This window comes from Enoplosus armatus, chromosome 5, assembly GCF_043641665.1.
Source record: "Enoplosus armatus isolate fEnoArm2 chromosome 5, fEnoArm2.hap1, whole genome shotgun sequence".
Classification (NCBI taxonomy): domain Eukaryota; kingdom Metazoa; phylum Chordata; class Actinopteri; order Centrarchiformes; family Enoplosidae; genus Enoplosus; species Enoplosus armatus.
In genome coordinates, this window is record NC_092184.1 from 8,039,824 (window position 1) to 8,058,811 (window position 18,988).

General features: G+C 40.1%; 1 protein-coding gene across 1 annotated transcript in view; it reads right to left on the reverse strand.

Moving 5' to 3' along the window:
- gbe1b (glucan (1,4-alpha-), branching enzyme 1b) overlaps window positions 1-18,988 on the reverse strand; it is a 75,112-nt gene that overhangs the window by 47,641 nt on the left and 8,483 nt on the right. Inside the window, exons 2-7 of the mRNA XM_070905848.1 lie at window positions 18,043-18,212; window positions 15,024-15,139; window positions 12,588-12,713; window positions 11,585-11,720; window positions 8,895-8,985; window positions 6,765-6,974 (exon numbers count right to left, since the gene is read on the reverse strand). Of these exons, the coding sequence (XP_070761949.1) occupies window positions 6,765-6,974; window positions 8,895-8,985; window positions 11,585-11,720; window positions 12,588-12,713; window positions 15,024-15,139; window positions 18,043-18,212 (849 nt within the window). The remainder of the gene's footprint in view (window positions 1-6,764; window positions 6,975-8,894; window positions 8,986-11,584; window positions 11,721-12,587; window positions 12,714-15,023; window positions 15,140-18,042; window positions 18,213-18,988) is intronic.

The following is an 18,988-nucleotide window of genomic DNA, read 5'->3' on the forward strand; positions in this document are numbered from 1 at the left end:
GGATTCCATAAATGGCTGCAGTCCCCGTTCCTGACTGAGCAATGGGAGAGTCATCTGGATCTGAACAGCCACTCAAGGCAAAGTACACTACGCACCTCACCTCTTCCCATTCAGTGGTATATTGCCATGGAAACGTCAGTTAAAACTCAAGATTTGGTTGTCTCTATGCGGTGTGCATAATGAGCACCAAATGGAACACTGTACACATGGATGCCATGCTCAGCAGCAAAGTGCAGAGGATGTGAGGCGAATGACATGTGAACTGCTGCCTCTGCTTTGCTATGAAGTACATTGATGACTTTTGTCACCAAAAGTTTCATGAAATATCAGCTGACCTCCAGAGCTTCACACAAACCTGAAACAGACTGTTTGTGGATTACTACACTCATTGGCTGGCAGTACAGCAGGTCCTGCCCCCTCCCTTATATACCCCAGAGAGCCAAAGTCCTGTGTCTATCGACTACAGCACTTGGTATCATAAACTGGACCCTTCATGATTTCGACAAAGTTAATAATAAGCGCTGCAGTGCGTATTATTTGTCGTCATAACCGTTTCTTTATTATATCCAGCTGTTTGCATGGTCAGCAGGTGGCAGTATTACTTCATTTGTATGATGTTCTAAACCATTTGCAATACTGTTAAAGAACAAAAAAGATATCATCCAACTCATTCTTCTAACATCACTTATGTAATCTTCTATTGTCCATTTTTCATTCATCCATCCAACCTTGAGTTGTGTTTTAGAAGTCCATGTGGGCTGACATGACATAACATAACATAACATAACATAACATAACATAACTGGTCTTAGTCTGTCAAGTTAGTGAAGTCTCACTTGCATTGGTCTTGGGTTTGTGGGGAATTGTGTTAATTAAATGCAGTAAAAACAGAAACAGTTAAATCAATACCCCTGTCCAGAGAACTGGAGTGAACCCCACAGCATGTTGTTGAGTTATACTGCAAGGCCGAATTTTTAGTAATTTAGATTATTAAAAATATAAATGTGATATTGAATTATGTTATGAAACATAACTGGGAAGTTCTGATTTCTCTATATATTTACAGTATGGGAACCTGATTCAGACCCTGAATTGGAAAAGTTAGATACTGACTTTCGTTTGGGATTTTTTTCAGTTGTGACACCACACTGAGGGGCAGTTCAACACTTTTTGCTTGAATGATGCAATTTCATCATGTCAAAAAGTTGGTGAAGCAGTGAGGAGTCTCAGATTCATGCTTCAACAACACTTCAATATCATCTCAAACTACAAAAATCCATCCAAACACTAGACAATTCTTGTTCTTAATAATACCTCCTCTTTCATTGATTGTTCTGAATGAATGTTCCAACACTAAATGCTGAGGATTACATCCTCTATGGCAAAATCACTGATTTTTTTTTTTTTTTTTTGGCCAAGTAAGCCATGACACAAAATACATTTAAATGCGGTGCCTTCTGTGCTCCATTCCTCAGGGATGACCAACCTCAGCACTGTTTGACAGGTGTGAAGCTGCATGTTACATCGGCGCTTCCTTCTTCCCTTGAGGAAGAACGCAAGGGAGCCTGGTATGATCCGATATAGCAGCCTGGCTGGGTGGTCACGCAGACCCTGTGATAAATAGATTAGGTCCTCCACTCCACTGCGCAGAGCCAACAAAGGCTCAGACACAATGTATCCTCACGGGATGGAGATAATAGCCAGTGAGAGCCAGAGGCCCAAGATGAAACCATACTGCCACATTAGGACCCACAATGCCATTCATCATCAAGTCCAATTACAGTGAGAAGGTAGATCTCTATGCCCAATGCAATACGCCGCTTATCTATGCAGTTCAATGAAGTTATCACTCGGCCTGTGGTGTTAATACAAAAGCAAATTGCATATTACACCGTCCTCATGCTAAAGCTCAGCAATGACAGTGAAACCTGGCTACAGAGCACTAATAGAGTAAGCCTCTAATATTGCTGCTTGTAGAGTAAGCTAAGGTAATTTATCTTGTTGTTTTACCTGCAAGCACACACTGCTACAAAAGTCACTACAAGTCAATTCAACAGACGTTTTCACATCAGCTTCATGCTTAGTTGCCCCTTATCAGAGCTGATTTCCTCCTCCAGCTGAACATGACTGCGACCCATATTACGGAATGCTTGTTGTGTTGGAAGCAGAACAACAACGAAACATGCTGTGTTTCTAGAAGTCAATTTTGCATAAGGGGTCAAGGCAACTTGTCATGACAGCAGAAAGAGAGATTTAAGTCCCTGTTTTCACAACATCACAGGTAAGCTGCAGATAAGAGCAAATAAATTTACGAAGCTGACAGGTCATTCCACAAGAAGTGTGATGCTCAAACAACGATGCAAGACAGTCTGATGGATGGTGTGCATTTGTTGGACCAAAAAGGACAAATAAGGTACCTCATTTAACGCATTTCAAACTTTTCTCCAATCCCTGCAGCCATTAATGTGTCCAGGACAGAGACACTGACAGGAGTGACACCTGCAATAAATTCACATTTCTTGGTTGAAGCTTCATTTATTTATTCATTCAATAATGGAATTTTTCATTCAGCTTGTGGGTACATTAAATACACATATGCACAGCAGATGCTTGAAGGATATGACTTGCTGATATTGTATAATGTCTTTTCTATTACTTTTGTGACTAACATATATAGTTGTCACAACAGGGTTCAATTAGCATCTTAAGATGCAAATGTGTGCTCTGTGCTGGACATGTGTAAGAACTGCGTCTTTATACTCCATACCACATTGATAAGCTGCCCTCCAGGCAGTCTGGAGATGCTGGCTGCCTCGCAGGGTAAACTCTCATCTAGGTGGATGACAGACTGTCCCTGTATTGCTGTGCTTTGTGTCAGATATCTGCGATTTGTCTGGCATTCTTTAGGCTGCCTGGCAGCTAGCTGCTTTTGCTTGTCATCCTGGGAGGGATATTCTGCTGCCTGTGAGACTGTTTGTATGTTTAGCAACCTGTAATTAGTATCACCTTGTACTTGCTGTCTTTCAGAATTCAATTGCAGCCTGGCAGACCAATTCTGGCCCATCAGAGTTTTCTCCAGTGGACCATATTTTAGTAGTGGCGGGACACCTCTGAAGGTGTACTCATGAATTATCACTGAAGTTATTTAAATGGTGTGGCCATTCTGACAAAGAAATCTTTATAGGCATGTCTCCCAAGTCATAGCTATACAGTTAGCTAGCTAGCTGGCTAACATCACCCCCATGTGTTTCAATGTGCTGACCACTTGGGAATGGTTAATTACAAAAAGATGTGGGCCAGAACTTGGCAGCCAGCCTTGAGGGAGGGTGAAGCCTTATAGGCTTTACTGAGGGAATAACAGTCCCCGGGGTTTTCTCTAGAATCTACACTCCATAACATAGTTATGTTAGAGGTAGATCATTCGACTGCTAACAGAAAGCTCTTTGTACGTATTACTGCTATGGTACTTTTTTGTCAGATAGTTTTAAGGGGCTGAGGGGCATGAAGGTGCAGAGCTGATATGTTACCATCCACTGGCTTCATCCAGCACCTACTGGAAGCACTACAGGCAGCTCCAACCAGCCGCCATGCACACCTACAGCTAAGTGGAGCTCATTAACTGAAGCTCACCAAAGGGGAAAAACAACTTTTCCCCTTGCTGTGCGACTTGATGGGGCAGTGGAAATAACTCATGCGTTTTAAATACTGAAATGACTGAATTTGAACTGAATTGACTTTTCTAGTGTCACTTTATTGATTAATCAGACAGTAGCCAGGCCCCAACTATAGTCCAAACATAAATGCTCCTAAGGGAGATAGACATAGATTTTTTTTTTATTTAAGGATGGTTTCTGCTCTGGTTCTTTAAAATAAAAGCCTGTCATTTTTCAGCAGGGTGATTCTTTGTTTCCCCACATGTTGTCCCTTATGTACTGTTATTTTAGAATTTCCCAATTTAAAAGAGGTTTAGCTGGCACATTGTAGGCCCAACAGCTGAAAACCTACAGTAAAGCAATAAATAATAAAGATACAAGAGATCTCACACTGTCTTAAGTAATGCTTACAAAATAAATATCTTTTCCATAATTTGTTACGCGGCTCTTAAAAGACAAATGCATGTCTAATGCTACTATATTACAAAGACTAAAATATAATCCATGACAGTAGCTTGTAGTAATGAAACCTGGCATACACTGATTTTTATGACAGCAGGGTTACATGGATTAAAAAACTTGATCATTGGATTTAGTACTATATCATACATCAGAGAACCTAACTTATTTAATTCTGCCTTATCTGAGCTCTCACTCTGTAGAATATACTTACAATACAAGCAGTGCTACTCTCAGTTAGTGAATGTCTTTAAGCTATCCTTTGCAAACACCACAACATTCACCATTTCTATTGGCCCATCCACATATCATTAACAAATATTTGAATGTCATAAAAACACACACATAGAGTAATCTTGTCAAAGAGAGAATTATTGCTCCTCGGTCCTCAAACACAGGGCCGATCTCTCAGCATGAGAACATGGAGAGCAGTTAAAAAGAGTTTTCAAAAGCCTGGCCCTGGGCCTATTTTTCATATCTTAAGAATTCACACAAAGATTGATGAAAAATGGATGCAAATGATCCTGAGAGAGGTGGGGGGATTACAGAAAGAGCCCACATCAAGCTTCTCAGAACTCTCACTTCTGAAGGCCCTGATCTGCAAAGAGGCTTGGCTTCTCTGGCTGCCAACTCCCTACATGCTGAACCATGAGCTCCACTCACTCGGTCACTGTCTCAAGGTGATTTGGACGTCTTTAGAAAGGTTTATGAAGGAAACAGCAGCCAGCGAATAATGCTGATATCCCCTAGTTAGTTCTGCTTATCACATCAAGAGCAGTTAAGTGTATGGTGCATCACCTTGTATATTCACAGTACATTTAAAAAGTCTTTTTCAGGTGGTCAGTTGATATGCAAGCTAAATATAATTTGATGGTCAAGGGCATTTGGAATATTTCAGCTCAAAGCAAAGGTTCAAGCAAAGAATTTATTACCTTTTCCTCCATTATATTTTAAATAATTCATCTACAACAATAGATGCCAAGAACCTTTTGACATACACTAACTTAAGTGTCAGCAAGGGCAAGCACCTGCACTATGTGTCCTCAAATGCAGATGCATTTGTGTCAGAGGGAATTCAATTTATCTAAACAGCACTGAATGTTTTATGAGAAAAGGTTGAAGAGAAACACATACATGTACCAAGTAAAAAAGGTGCTGTTGATAAAGATGCAAAAGTGAAAGCGGAGCAGAAGAGGCAGCAACAAGGAAAATATATTTATGCTTCGATAGCCAGCATCAGTCAGCTTCTGTCAACCTAATAAGAACATCATGGTCAGACTGTGATGGCTGATAGCAAGGCTGCTTGATTAAAAACAGGCTGTGTTTCACACTAGGATCGCGGCTAGCCTGAGGTTCATTTCCTTCCAAAGGGAGTAGCAGAAAAGCTTGACACAAATGACACGTCCAAACAACCTGTGAGAGGCAGAGAAGACAAATTAACTGGCTATGACATTGCGGAGCTCCTTTGGGCTTTTACAAATGACTCCTCATATGCCTCCCAGTCCTGGCATATGTCTGCACCGTGTTTAATGAGTGCTTTGGATATGAGGAGAGTTCAATAACTAATGAAAGAAGAACCTTGTTCTCTTATTATAGCCCCCATGCCTCACGCTAAACATTGTATAATGTATTGGAAACTGCTGCACACAGACACACACTTATTAAAAGCGAGTTCAAAAAAGGCATTTGATAGACTCAACAGCGCTTGCTCCTCTTTAATGTGTGCTGGGATCATTTTCTGGGTACAGAGGCAAGAGGAGACACTTAATTAACAGGGCCTACAAACCAATCAATAGTTTTGGTGTACACTGAGCACCAGCAGAGTCAGAAAACAGCCTGCCGACTTAAGGCCTTTTATGTTTTTCCTCACACTTTTGTAATTAGCTGAAAATATGAGCATTACCTAAGCCTGCCAACACTATAACATCAAATCATTACTCATACTGCATTAAAATTCAACACCTGTCTCTCCAAATGTGTTAAAGATTAAATCAAGAGCATTTGAGGAAACTTAAATTCACCATTAATAGCCAATTCTATGCATTAGGAATATCAGATTAACAGTGAACCTTACTGCATGGCCATTATGGTGAGAGATGTAATCTGTCATTTTGAGATCATGTCTTGCTTTTGACCTTCAACACATCATGCTGTATCAGATAGTCTGGGATAATATAAAGAGTGGTATGTCAGCTCCCATTTGGCCTCATTTATCAATCTGTTCATATGTTGCTCATACATTTTTGTTTTAAATTCAGAACCCCTAAAACTGGAGTGCTCATTTATCAACCTTGTTGTCAAAGGTAAACATTTATTTATCTGACGCAGCCATTTTTAAAAATCTCTTTCATGAGTTGAGCATCATATGTAACATTTGCAGCTTTTAATCTCCACAGCTAGAGCATAATGCGGCGTTGAGTTGAAATTGCAGTAATCAGTGGGCAGTTTCTTGCTTTCATATCATGGATGGTGCTAAAAGGCTCAGAAAAAAACAGAATGTCAGATTTAATTATATTAAAATTACCATGTGCATCAATGCACATCTAAAAATTTGTTGTGCATCATAGGGTGAAGAAATTTCTCATTCAATCATGATAAACATACAGTTTATCAATATATGAGGTACAGTAGAAGGAACCAGACAGAGAGTACCTGGAGTAGTTGAAGAGGCGGCTGTCCCACAGGCTGTGCACCCCTCTGGGTGGAGAGTGGAAGAAACACGAGTCGGAGCCATCAAAGCAGTTCAGGCCGTCCTCAGTGTTCTGGGAGGCGTGGCTGTGAACGACATCCAGCAGCACCACGATCCCCATCGAATGAGCCACGTCTATCAGCTGCTTCAGCTCATCAGGGGTACCGTACCGACTACAAATACACACACATGTACAGATTTGTATTAGACAACCTGACCACATCCTACTGTAAACCTTTTCCATTTCATGGCCTAAATTTAACTCAAACATACCCCTAATACTAATCTTAATTTCTAAAATCTAAATTCTAATTTCAAAATTATTCTTAGAAGAAGAATGGACCAAATGTCCACACATAGACCAACCTTTTTTTCTGTATTATGTTATGAGGTCCAAATGCACGGACCTCAAAACTACACACATAAAAGAACAACCATGCAAACATGTGCACAAACACAAGTTTATGTAAACATTTGTTCTTCTTTCCAAGGACAAAAAATGTTTTTTGTGTGTTATTTCAATGTCCGTAACAATAAACCTCTCTAATTCCAATGCCTAACCAAAATACTAGACTTTCCCCTCCCCTAAAAATAAACCTGTGATGACCAACAAGAATGTCCTTGGTTTGGAATTCATTTTCCTTAACTCAATGTCACAATGACAACTGGCCTACAGTTTAAGAGTAAGTGCAAGAGCACACAATGAATTTTGTTTTTAATTAGAATGTGTTTGTGATTCAGAAAACTGCGAGACTATTGAGCAGTATATTATTTCACAAGCATAATCTCCTTCTCGGGTTACTTGTCTCCATCATCATCCATTCCAACCACAACCGTCAAGATAGCTTCCAAGGATTTTGTCATTTGATAGATTTTGTATAATATAACTCTTCTACAGTCCTTTAATACTATTTAAAGGGTCATAAAGAGGACACATCACAGAGTAGCTGTATGTATTAACACACACACCTCCATATACAAGCACACACATATCTTTGCGTATAGCCCTCATATTGTCCACCAACGTCCCGTCTGTCCTTCCAGCTATCATTACATCAACTTCCTTGCAAAACAGGACACATACGACAGTATTACCCCGCTTCCCGCTATTCAACCGCTCAGGTTTTAAATGACACTGTGAGATCAATCATGGGTGAAATTACACTATATACATTACACTGTGGGGTTATGCTCTACTCTAAGCAAGGAAGGAGGGATATCTGAAAGAAGATAAATACTCCGACTAGTCCATCTTTATCTACGACTCCCTCCACTCTCTGGATTAACAGCAAATGTATTTACAGAGAGATTATTGCTGGTGTCAGACTTCCTAACCTTGATTTGAGGTGACTATTTCTAAGTGGGAAGTTGCTCACACAGTTTTGTCTTTTCTAAAACTATTTGCAAATGTATTAGAGGGCAGATACTGCAGGGGTGTAAATTACACGTGAAACACTGCAAATATGATGTATCTTCAAGTTAGAATCTTTCTCAGCTAGATTTCAGTCCTGGTTGATTTGGCAACACCTGTGGTCACTGGTGGTTTTAACAATACAGGTCCAGGAGCTCTATTAGAAATGGTACGTGTATTGACCACTGGGAGACACAAACACATCTTCAGCAGCTACTTTTGGATACACAACAGAAAAAGAGCAACTTGTGAATGAGCGCAGCCAAACGAACCATGGGTTTAAAGGATTCGTCACATCTGGTTGTTTCAATAAAGAAGACTAAAGAAGACAGTCAACAATGTCTTCCGGCATGGTAATACTGAACTCATGGTCGAATGTTGCCTTTCACATCATGTGAAATGCACACTGGTTCAATATTTGTGTGCATCGTTTCTTCTGAATCACTTGATTCCAGCGCAGGAATAGTGGACTCCATTCCGCCGCTAATAATGAACTAACTACAATACAGGCAGGTAATTACAGAATGCATACAAACTTAATGGTTAATGCTGAAAAGATGGGGGTTCTTATAATGAAAACCATTGAGATTATAACTTCAAATACTTTTACAAGGTTTTTTTAACATGACATCACATGTATACAAAATACATTAATCATACTTTGAAATTCACAAGCATTTACCTGGAAGCGGCAAAGAAACTTGTAATCTGATATCCAAAGCTTGCATAGTAGGCGTGCTCCATGATAGCCATCAGCTGAATGCAGTTGTAACCTGGATACAGAGGGCAGAAAGAAACACTCATATATTTCAAAAGATAATTCTCTGTTCCATGTGTTCAAAACTTTCCTACAAGATTCTTGAACTAACTTTATCTAACTGATGTAAATACTTCAGATATTGGGGATATGGAGTGGGTATTATTCTTATAGTCATCTTCTCTTTTCTTGATTCCTCTTAAAATATCATCAGCTGCTTAGCTCACATCCCAAACATCAGTTAAAAATACAAATAATTAAATGTGTGGGGTTGATTGGCCACACAGGATAAAACAAGAAGTGCAAATCATTTTTTTGAATACATCTGAATACTGACAACACTGTTTGGTCACATCCATTTGGTACAGCAAGCATCTGGAAACATTATGACTTAAAAGCATTTGACCCGTGTCAGTCATACTGTATATATGAGCTCCAGGCATTTCCTTTTTGACACAAGCTCTGGTATTGTAAAGACAAGCTGTGGCTACAGGGAAACACCAGCTATCAGAGTCAGGAGGTCATGTACAACATTTCAAAACGACCTATGAAAACGGCTTCTATGAATAAGAGAACAACAACAACTTTTAAACTGCCACTGAACACTCCAGAGGGAGGCCCCGTGGTTTTTCACAGTTGTGTGGAGCAGATTTATTTATTTATATCGCAGCTTCTTTTCAGGCTAGAGAGAGAGAGAAAAAAACTTTGGCTTCTGAAGGAGTATCACAAAGCACTGGGGTGAGAGGAAGTTTCTCTTTTTATTTTTTTATATATATACTCTCTCCACAGTCAAGAAAATGAAATGGCAGGGAAAGGCAGCCGTCACTAGAGACGATGGAGTTTAGCCTCTTGGAGAATCCTATTGTTCAGATTCCCTCAGCTGCTGCAGGTAGATTCTTTGACAGCATTTACTCTGGCAGTTTCCTTTCCCACTAAACAGGATGACACAACCAAGGAAACAGCATTTATCTGATTGCTCCTGGTTTGCTGTGCCAGTCATATCTGTGCCTTTTAATAATGTCAGTGCAGCAGGTTGTATTTGAATGCAAAATAATGCCACATCTCATATGAGCAGAACTGCAAACCAAGATCCGTTCCATAAGGTTAAAGTCACGTTTGAATCTAGGTCTTTATCATAAGCCGAGTTCTTGTGAAAATTAATCACATATCGCAGTTATTGAGTCACACGTGTGATACTGCTAAGATACTGCTCACAAGTGAAAGCACAGGGAGTATAACTAATCTTAATCATAGCTGCAAGCAGCAACACGGACACCATCCTCCAATCCTGATATTTCGTAATGAAGGGAAAAAGGCATTTTTTTTTTCATTTTTAGCATTTTTTCAGAATTCATGGTCATAAAGTTAAATCTTGAACTATTAGTCTTCAAAACAACAGGTTTTCAAAAAACGAAATATGTGGTGAATACCGAGAGAAGATCACAAAAAAAGTTAACATAGTGCTGCCATCACGAAAAGTGTTTTCACAATTAAGTCTGTGTTGTTTTAGATGAGACTGGACCATTATGCTATGTATGTATTTATATAAGATTTTTTTTTTTCTCATTGCAAGGCATATTTTTGGTCAAGAAACAAACTAGAAATAAAAAAAATCATTACAAAAAGAATCTAAGGCAAACTAAAATAAAAACAATTTATGTGGGACCGACTGACATTGCCATCCATAAGCTGTGCTCCTAGCATAGCTAAAAATCACACTTACACTCAATAGTATTGAACATTTTCAATATTTAAAAAAAAATAATTGATTAAATAATGTTAAATAAATTTTGTTTTGTTGTGAAAACCATATTTAAAGAGTCATTTGCTTGTCCTCTGTCTGCTGTACTAAATATCATCTTAGATATGAAGGAAAATGTTTACAGTAATATTAAAAATCACAGCCGCCTAATGAATAGTATTTTTTTTAGTCTGTATGGCATTTGTTTTACTGAAGGATACAAGCTGCAGGAAGATGGCTTTTGTCTACTATTGGCTGGCTGAGTCAAGATCATGGAAATGAAAACAAGTTGTCAGTTTTGGAGCCATAGCTGCTGTGTGGTGTATGACTTGTGCTGTGGAGCGCTCTTTACAAAACACTGTCCAACAGTCAGTGATCCCTTCAGGTCATGCCAGTAAACAGGATGTTGACTTGCTGATGTGGTTTTGGGCAGAGGGAGTGTGACAGGTCTGCCACTGAATATACTGCTACTGGAGGAGGAACAGTGGCACTCAAAGCAGCACGGCATGTCTGCTGGGTTACGGACCAGTGTTGACAGGGACGGCACAGGACACAGTTACAAAAAAAAAAAAATGTCTCTCGAACCCCTCAAGTGTTGTTTTCCCATCCACATTGTAGGCTCTGATTAGATGTGTAGGGAGGTGTATATACACACATCACCTAAATGCTTCACTTCCTCTCTGTTCTTGGCCGCAGAAGAAACAAAATGTTCTCGAGTTGAGTCAACAAAAGCTCTGACTGATACTTGGAAGAGGAGGATCACAGCAGGATGATTACTGCGCACTCTTTACAGACTTGAGTGGCCAACAAAATAAGGGGGAGGCCAACAGGGAAGAGAATAATCTCAAGAAGGTAATGGGGTCTCATGTCTTACCCAGGTCTTTTATACGAGGCAGCACGTTGGTTGTGAAGTTGGTGTATGAGGCGACTTTTCCCTCCGGTGAAGCGATGCCCACGTGGGCCTCGTATATTCTCAGACTTGTGGGCTTCTTTGGCCGAGGGTGGGTTTGCTGGAGAGGAAACCAAAATTAGACAGAATATCATGACGGAGTCCAGCTCTTTTTCCTAAAAGCTGCTAATAATACTGTACATTTGGTGAGTAATTATGAACCATAAGGTCAAAGACACATTGTGGGTTTTCTGCACCAATATCTTACCACAGGCTGATAAGAGTTCTGCACGTTAAATATTAAAAGATCTATGATTCACACTGCCTATGTTACGCAACTGGAGAGAGATTTGTTTTATACATAGAACCAATTTCCTGATGGCTACCCACCAGGCCTTGTGAACCCACTATTTGAAGTACATGATTGAGCCACTTGTAAATAAAGCGAATATACTGCCAGTAAGAGGGCTCCTCTAATTAAAATGGTGCCAAATAACAAGCGATAAAGAAAGCAAGGTGGTCTTTAATAGCCTCTTATTGTTTTGCTTGTGCACACTTGTGCTGAGGACGTCAAGTAGCAATGAGACACATTCAGACCCTCTCAAATCAGCAGCATGGAGCACACACATTAAGAGTGGCCACAACAGGTGTAGATACGAGATGTAAGGCTGATTTCAAACGTAATTGTGTGTTTCACGCGGCAAGAAATCAAAGCAGTGATGGAAGGACCAGAACATGGGAGGCTATACTGAACAAACCCAACATACAGTCATTTTATAAACACATGAGATTAGCTTGATAAAACGTTTTTAAAACTTTTTTACTTTTTAATTCTTTTTAATTAATTAAACATCAAACCATGAAAGTTGCGATGAGGTTTTCACAATTAAGCCTCGTTGTTTTCCCAAAAAATACCAGTTGTTAGATAAAATAAATAAAATAATAACAATAATAATAACAATGATAACATATATACATAATAACTTACAATGTAAGGGTGAGGGGGATCCCAGTGAACCCAGTCATAGATGACAGATTTCTCCTCCCTGGTCACATATTTTGCCCAGGGTGAGATCCGGTACAGCCGCTCACCCTTCTTAGTGTGAACTACCACCTGGGAAAATAAGACAAATTAGTATTATGTTATAGCAAGGGCACTTAAACAATGACATAGACAGGGGACATTCAAAAGACAGTACAGGCACTTTACATAAGCTGAGAGGACAGACACACACATGTCCAAAAAGCAGACAAAGGAAGCAGTAAGGACCACGTGATACAGACTGCAGCGTTGGAAATCTCTTCTGAAAACCTACAGGAAGGAGAGATAAAGAATAACAGTGTGCAAATGAAAGTAAAATGGAAAAAGTGCAGCAAAACTGAAAGGATAATTGCAAAAAAAAATCGGGAAAAAATGAGCCCAAAATAACAGTCCTCTATTTTAAGAGGCCTGGCCACAAATCATGGGAGGCTTCAAGGTCCTCTGTGACTCCTGCATGTTTCTGTCCCTGGTTGTATGCGATTTTAAAGTCAGCATTTATTTACATCTTCCAGCCATGAAATGCTTACATCATAAAACTGTGCTGTTACTCCCCATCCATTATACAGAAAAGATGGTGCAGATTGTTCAACCAATAAACCAAACATTTTTCAATGTGTCAACAATATAAACCGCCCCTCTTCCAGAGGCAGCTCCCTGCTCTCCAATGCAAAACTCACAGCTTTAAAACCATTATCGTGGGCTCCCAGAGAACACCGAAGACATTAAATGGTGTAGAGGACAAAAAGCTACAGTATTGACCAGAATACTTGTTGTGGTGAATCTGGATTCAATGGTAATTATGCTGTCTTTTATTTTCTCCTCTGTTGGTTTTAACATAGCCACTCGCTGGCCCATCCCGAGAGGGGATTTGAGCCAGGGAGCAATTTAGAAAAATAAGAAATATAAATCATTATCCTTTGCCTCTCATCTATTATGTCTGCAATTCAGGATTGGAAGGGGGTCAAATAAGTATAGTTTGGAAATCTAACTGACAAGTTACTTTGCCTCTTTCAGTCAAATAAGAAAGGAGAAAGCCAGCGTGAGAGTTGGAAAAACCCACCAAGAAATCGATCCTGTAGTGTTACCCACAGTATGTGTTCACCCTGTTTTGTCCCCTGCAGAAACGGGCATTAGAACCCAACTAATTCTGGCTACTGTTGTGAAGTAATGACTGTTCCAATGCCACCTGCCTGCGAGCCGTTGGCCAGACCCCCCTCTGGGGTTTTTTCATTATGGCCAGGCCACCTGGGGGTTAGCTGCCTGGCTCCCCTTATGACATGCTTCACAGTTTATAGGATTAGGAAAAGATAGTTGGATAAATGGACTGGCATAAAGCCTGACAGAGCGGTGGTCCTTCAGACAAATTGGCCAGCATTAGGCACATTAAAGAAAAATCAGACTACCGGGCAGGCTGGGGGGGTGCATGAACAGGAAAAACAACTGAGAGCCAGACAATATGCGAAGTTAGGTGTGGATGAAAAAGTGGGTGTTTGGTCGCTAAGAAAACACTTCAGTTCACTTCTCTAAAGTCGTGCATGCTCTTAACTTAAAGAGCTAATTGTAAATACTGTATCCACAAAAGGACACTGCTTGTTTATGGAGACAAATTGGGCCCTGAACAAAGGGGATGGAAGGGCAAGCTGCTCTACATGAGAGTGATTGGAGCTAGGCTTGTGCTTCCACGAGGGAGTGCTGTGGAACTAATTCTAAAGTGGAGCTCACAGCAAGTCAGCCATTCATAGGCAGCAGGGGTGCACAAGGAAAGGCCAGGTGCCAGCGTTTCCATCTGCTTCTTATCGTCCTTAGACTGACCTCCGCTGACAATGGGAGCTGGGCAGCCTGTCCAGGGCACAGGAGTGTGCCAACGATGACCCAGTCCCAAGGAGAGTGGCGCCACGATGCCATCCATTCCACGTCTGGCATCTCATTTCAGGATTATTTCTCATCCACGCTGTTTGCTTGGGAGACAATGCATAATGGGAGGTGCGTCTTTTGCATTTAACCCTGATGAATTATTTACTAGAGCTAAAAACCAATCATCTACACCCACTGCAGGCTGTGTTTTGCACAGACAAACACGGCACGATGTCCTGAGGGATACCTGCCGCAGATGGGAGCTGAAATAAAAGCCATCAGTTGGGCTCCTCAGGTGTATCTACCCTCCACTGTGCAGATTGTGTACATATAGTAATCTCCCTTCTGGGCACTGCGAGTATGACATGTTGTTGACGGCAACATGCCAGGTTTCCACTTGGTTCATAAGACACCACACATGACAGGGAATCTCCCTTGTATATTACAGTGACAAGTCTTCGTACTGCCACGGCAACATGACACCTACTGAGGGCGTGAAAATAGGCATGAAGATGTTCTGTTCTCTACCTTGAATTTGGTGTTATGATCCACAGCTGGAGACTTGTCATGCTTGGGCGGTAATATCAGTTCCCACTTGCCAAATTCTTTCTTGGTGTAGGGGTGGGAGAATTTATCCCAGCCATCTATGGGGGAACACAGAGAGGATTTAAACACATCACATTAATTGGTTTACAACACAGAGCCAAGCATCAATTCTAATGAGCTGTATCCTGATCAAAGAAAGCCATATGATCATAGATGACAGAGCAGCCCAAGTCAGTACATGAATCTCTCGTGTCCCTTTGGCACCCTTTGGTGTGAAGTGATCACAGAGCTGAAGATTAGGGAACAGTCTGGGAAAATAAAATACATCATTTCTGTAGCACAAATTTGATTTTTGTCTCCTATCTTGTCTATCACCTTGCGACTCCTCAGCTCTGTCTTGTGACTGAAGTGAAGTCTTGAACCCCAGGTTGAAAATCAGTCTATTTTGTACTCCCAATGTGCAAATTAGCCTGCCACAGTGTTAATGTACTACGCTGATCAAAACAAGGCTCATATTACTATCACGGCTGTGCTGTATTGTTTGGTAGAAGACTGAGATTTGCGTATTATTTTCATTTAAAAGCTGTTTATGTGGAATTTCTACATGAATATAGCTTCTTATAAATGATTTCGATCACATGGGCGCCCTGGTAGCTCTCCTGGTAGAGCGTATGTCCCATGTACAAAGGCTGAGTCCTTACCGCAGCAGCTCGGGTTTGATTTCAAACCGAGCCCTTTGCTGCATGTCATCCCCTGTCTCTCCCACCTTCCCTGTCTGTCGTCAGCTGTATCTATCTAATAAGGGCAAACAAAATAAATAAATGATAAAACAATTACCGGTTAACTATTCATTATTACAGCAGTGTGTTGCCACTTTGCCTTGTGCTAACAACAGCTTGTGGCTAATAGTCACCACTGTGGCTTTTGCTCTATTTCAATATCCCTGTGGTTGTTTTTTTGACTTCTACAATTTGTCCTCCTCTCTCTCTCTTCTAAGACTGCTTACATAATTCTGTCTTGTTGTTTTCATACTGTACACTACTCTCCTGTATCCTGTGACTTTTGTAATAGTGAGTGAAGCAGCAGGCTCAGTCACCTAAAAGAAAAACTGATAAAATACCACTTCACTGCTCATTGAATTATATCTCTGAGGGAAAAACAGGGAGGCGTTCATTCATAACCTGCTGATACCACATTACCAATTGTCAATGAGTGACAGGAATAAATTAAGACACAAAACATTTATTATAAAGCAACCACCTTGCCATGTCAATTTAGGTCGTTGTTTTTATTCAGTAATCCATATCTGCTTGCTATTCATGAGCAAAAACAACAGCGGAATAGAAAATGAATCACAGGAGATGCTCCAGAAGTGACCGGGCACAACACCAGCACTTTTCACAGGCAGGCCAAGTCATATTTTTTCACAATTTATTTATCTCCTTTTGCTTAAACTCCTCTGACAAAAAAACAACATTATGCATCCAACCTGCACCATATTCATGACTAGGGCTGCTGGGCTGTTTCCACATTTACTATGAAATTGAAATCAAATAATATGACTGAGCCGTGTCAAAATATAATCTCTCACAGAATTGAATGTTGGAATTGAGCTGCTGCCCAAGGTCCTGGGAAGATAATTAAAAAAGGAAAAGGAACAGGAGAAATATGGAAAGAGGGAATGGCAGCGACAGAACTAACTAGCACAAAAAATGTGTAGGGACAATAAACAAATTGACAAACCTCCGGTTTTGCACACAGTATCAATCTGAGGGTATTATTATTAGCATTTGCTTTCCTTTATCGTTACCTGCAGGGTGTCAGTTCAGAATGACGGGGGCACAGAGGTAAGTGTTTGTGCTGTGGTGTGGCATGGCAAATGGTATTTGAGTTATATGCACAGGTCTGAATTCTTTCACCATCTATCTTGTTATTCTTTTTTTCTATTATTACATTTTTTGTTTGTCCGTTGAGAGTAATATATTACTACTGACATGTGGACAAGAGCACAGTGCATTCATATATTTGATAAAGGGAAGAAGAAAAGAAACAAAAAAGAAAGAAATGACACTGAGAGCTTGTATTGCCTTGTATATCTGTTTGATAGATGAGAGCAAGTCTCGTTTAATCTTGTTAATGATGACAAAAATAAATAATTTTGCTGCATTTTCACAGCCCACATTAACTGAAAATAACATTCAAAAGACTATTAACCTGAAATTACTTTCAAAGTTGGGACCGGAGGGAATAGAGATTTCAGTGCAAACACTGAGGTTGCACTCACTCAACAACTTTGCAGGCAATGATGAAATAACCAGCTACTAAAATATTAACAAACACTCCCACATTCAAAAGAACCCCCTTCAGTATGCAAGTTTATCCTGTGTAATCAATATTTTCGACATTTCCTACTCCCAGGTTGGTTGATCAAAAGGGCTGAAACCCTTGTACCACAGTTCTCTCCACTTCTTCTTAATTTTAGGCCCTTTTGTGTTCAAGAGTGCAGCCATTTCTTATTTAATGCACCATGAAGATATGCAAACTTTCAGCTTGCACTGAAATCTCTTTTTCCTTTTTGGTCCCAACAGTGTATGTAACTCTATTTTAACGTGTAATTTCCTTTTTAGTAATCCAACTTATTATTGTAAATTGATCATTATTATACAACTGGAAATAAGCACACTTTCATTTATCTGCTTGTGGCATGCTTCTTTAAAAAACAATGAGGACGCTTGCTGTGCCAAAGCCAAAGGACGCTTTCCTAACAGAAAAAACTCACTATTTTGAAGAAATGAATTGATAGCAAAAAACAATAACTATGAGGTTAAAACGCAACTTGGGTGAATTTTGTAGGAATTGTAACACCTTTAAACACAGAACATACATGTGTGAATAATAAAAGAGCAGCAATAAAACTCAGTGGAAGCTTTGGGAAAACAACCTGGACATCACACTGCTGACATGTTGTTCAGGAGCTGACACGTCTCCTCAGGCTACTTACTGAAGTCACCAGCGAGGAAGAGGGCCTCTGCAGCCGGAGCCCACTCTTTAAAAAACAGGCTGTTGTCAGGCTGTCGCTGCACACCGAAGGTCTTGTAGCTGCGTGTGAACTGGTCAAAGCCTCCTTCGGCCTCCTCCAGCTGGAAAAGATGCTTCTGTAGCAGCTCATACCTTCAAACCACAGGGAACACACACAGAACTGTATGAATTCAATGGGAAATCCACTATTTGATACACAATCTGTTGGATACAATGTTATATATCGTGGGATGTTGAATATATTTCAGTTATTTTACACTGAAGTGATTGATTATTTTTCAAGCTGTCTCCTCTGCTTCTACTTCAGTTGGCATGTTCTTCCATTTCCCAGAATGCTTTTTGACAACCTCCCCGAGAACATCAATGGCATTCAGGTCTGGGTGTTAGCATGTTAGGTGGAGAGCGAAAAAACAACAGCAATTGAGATAACTTTCTCCCCGTACGACTGCTGAATGTCAGTGTAAATATAGAGTCCAGGATAGTTATTGACACAAAACCTGATGTTAACTGTTTTTTTGAAGATTAATTACTACCGTGAAATATTCATGTAGTGTAATAATTGACATTTAAAAGCATGTTACACCACGTCTTCATTTCCAAGTGGCTACTACACTCCACAGGAAGGATAATACAATGGAAATTATAATACTGTTTTTTGTTCTGGTAAGATGTTGCCGTGTACACACAACACATCCCCAAACAGATGAAGATTTGAATCAGCAATTACCAGTAATGTTGCTGCCATTACTGGAAAAAGCAGCCCCTCTATTGTACCCTGTCAGTGTTATCACTTATCACCATTAACACCTATTCAGATGAATACAGTTAGTGGTGAAAGCAATTTTCAAAATCATTGGTCACACTAGAATGTCATTCTAATGCAAACACAAATCTATTTCACTATGTAC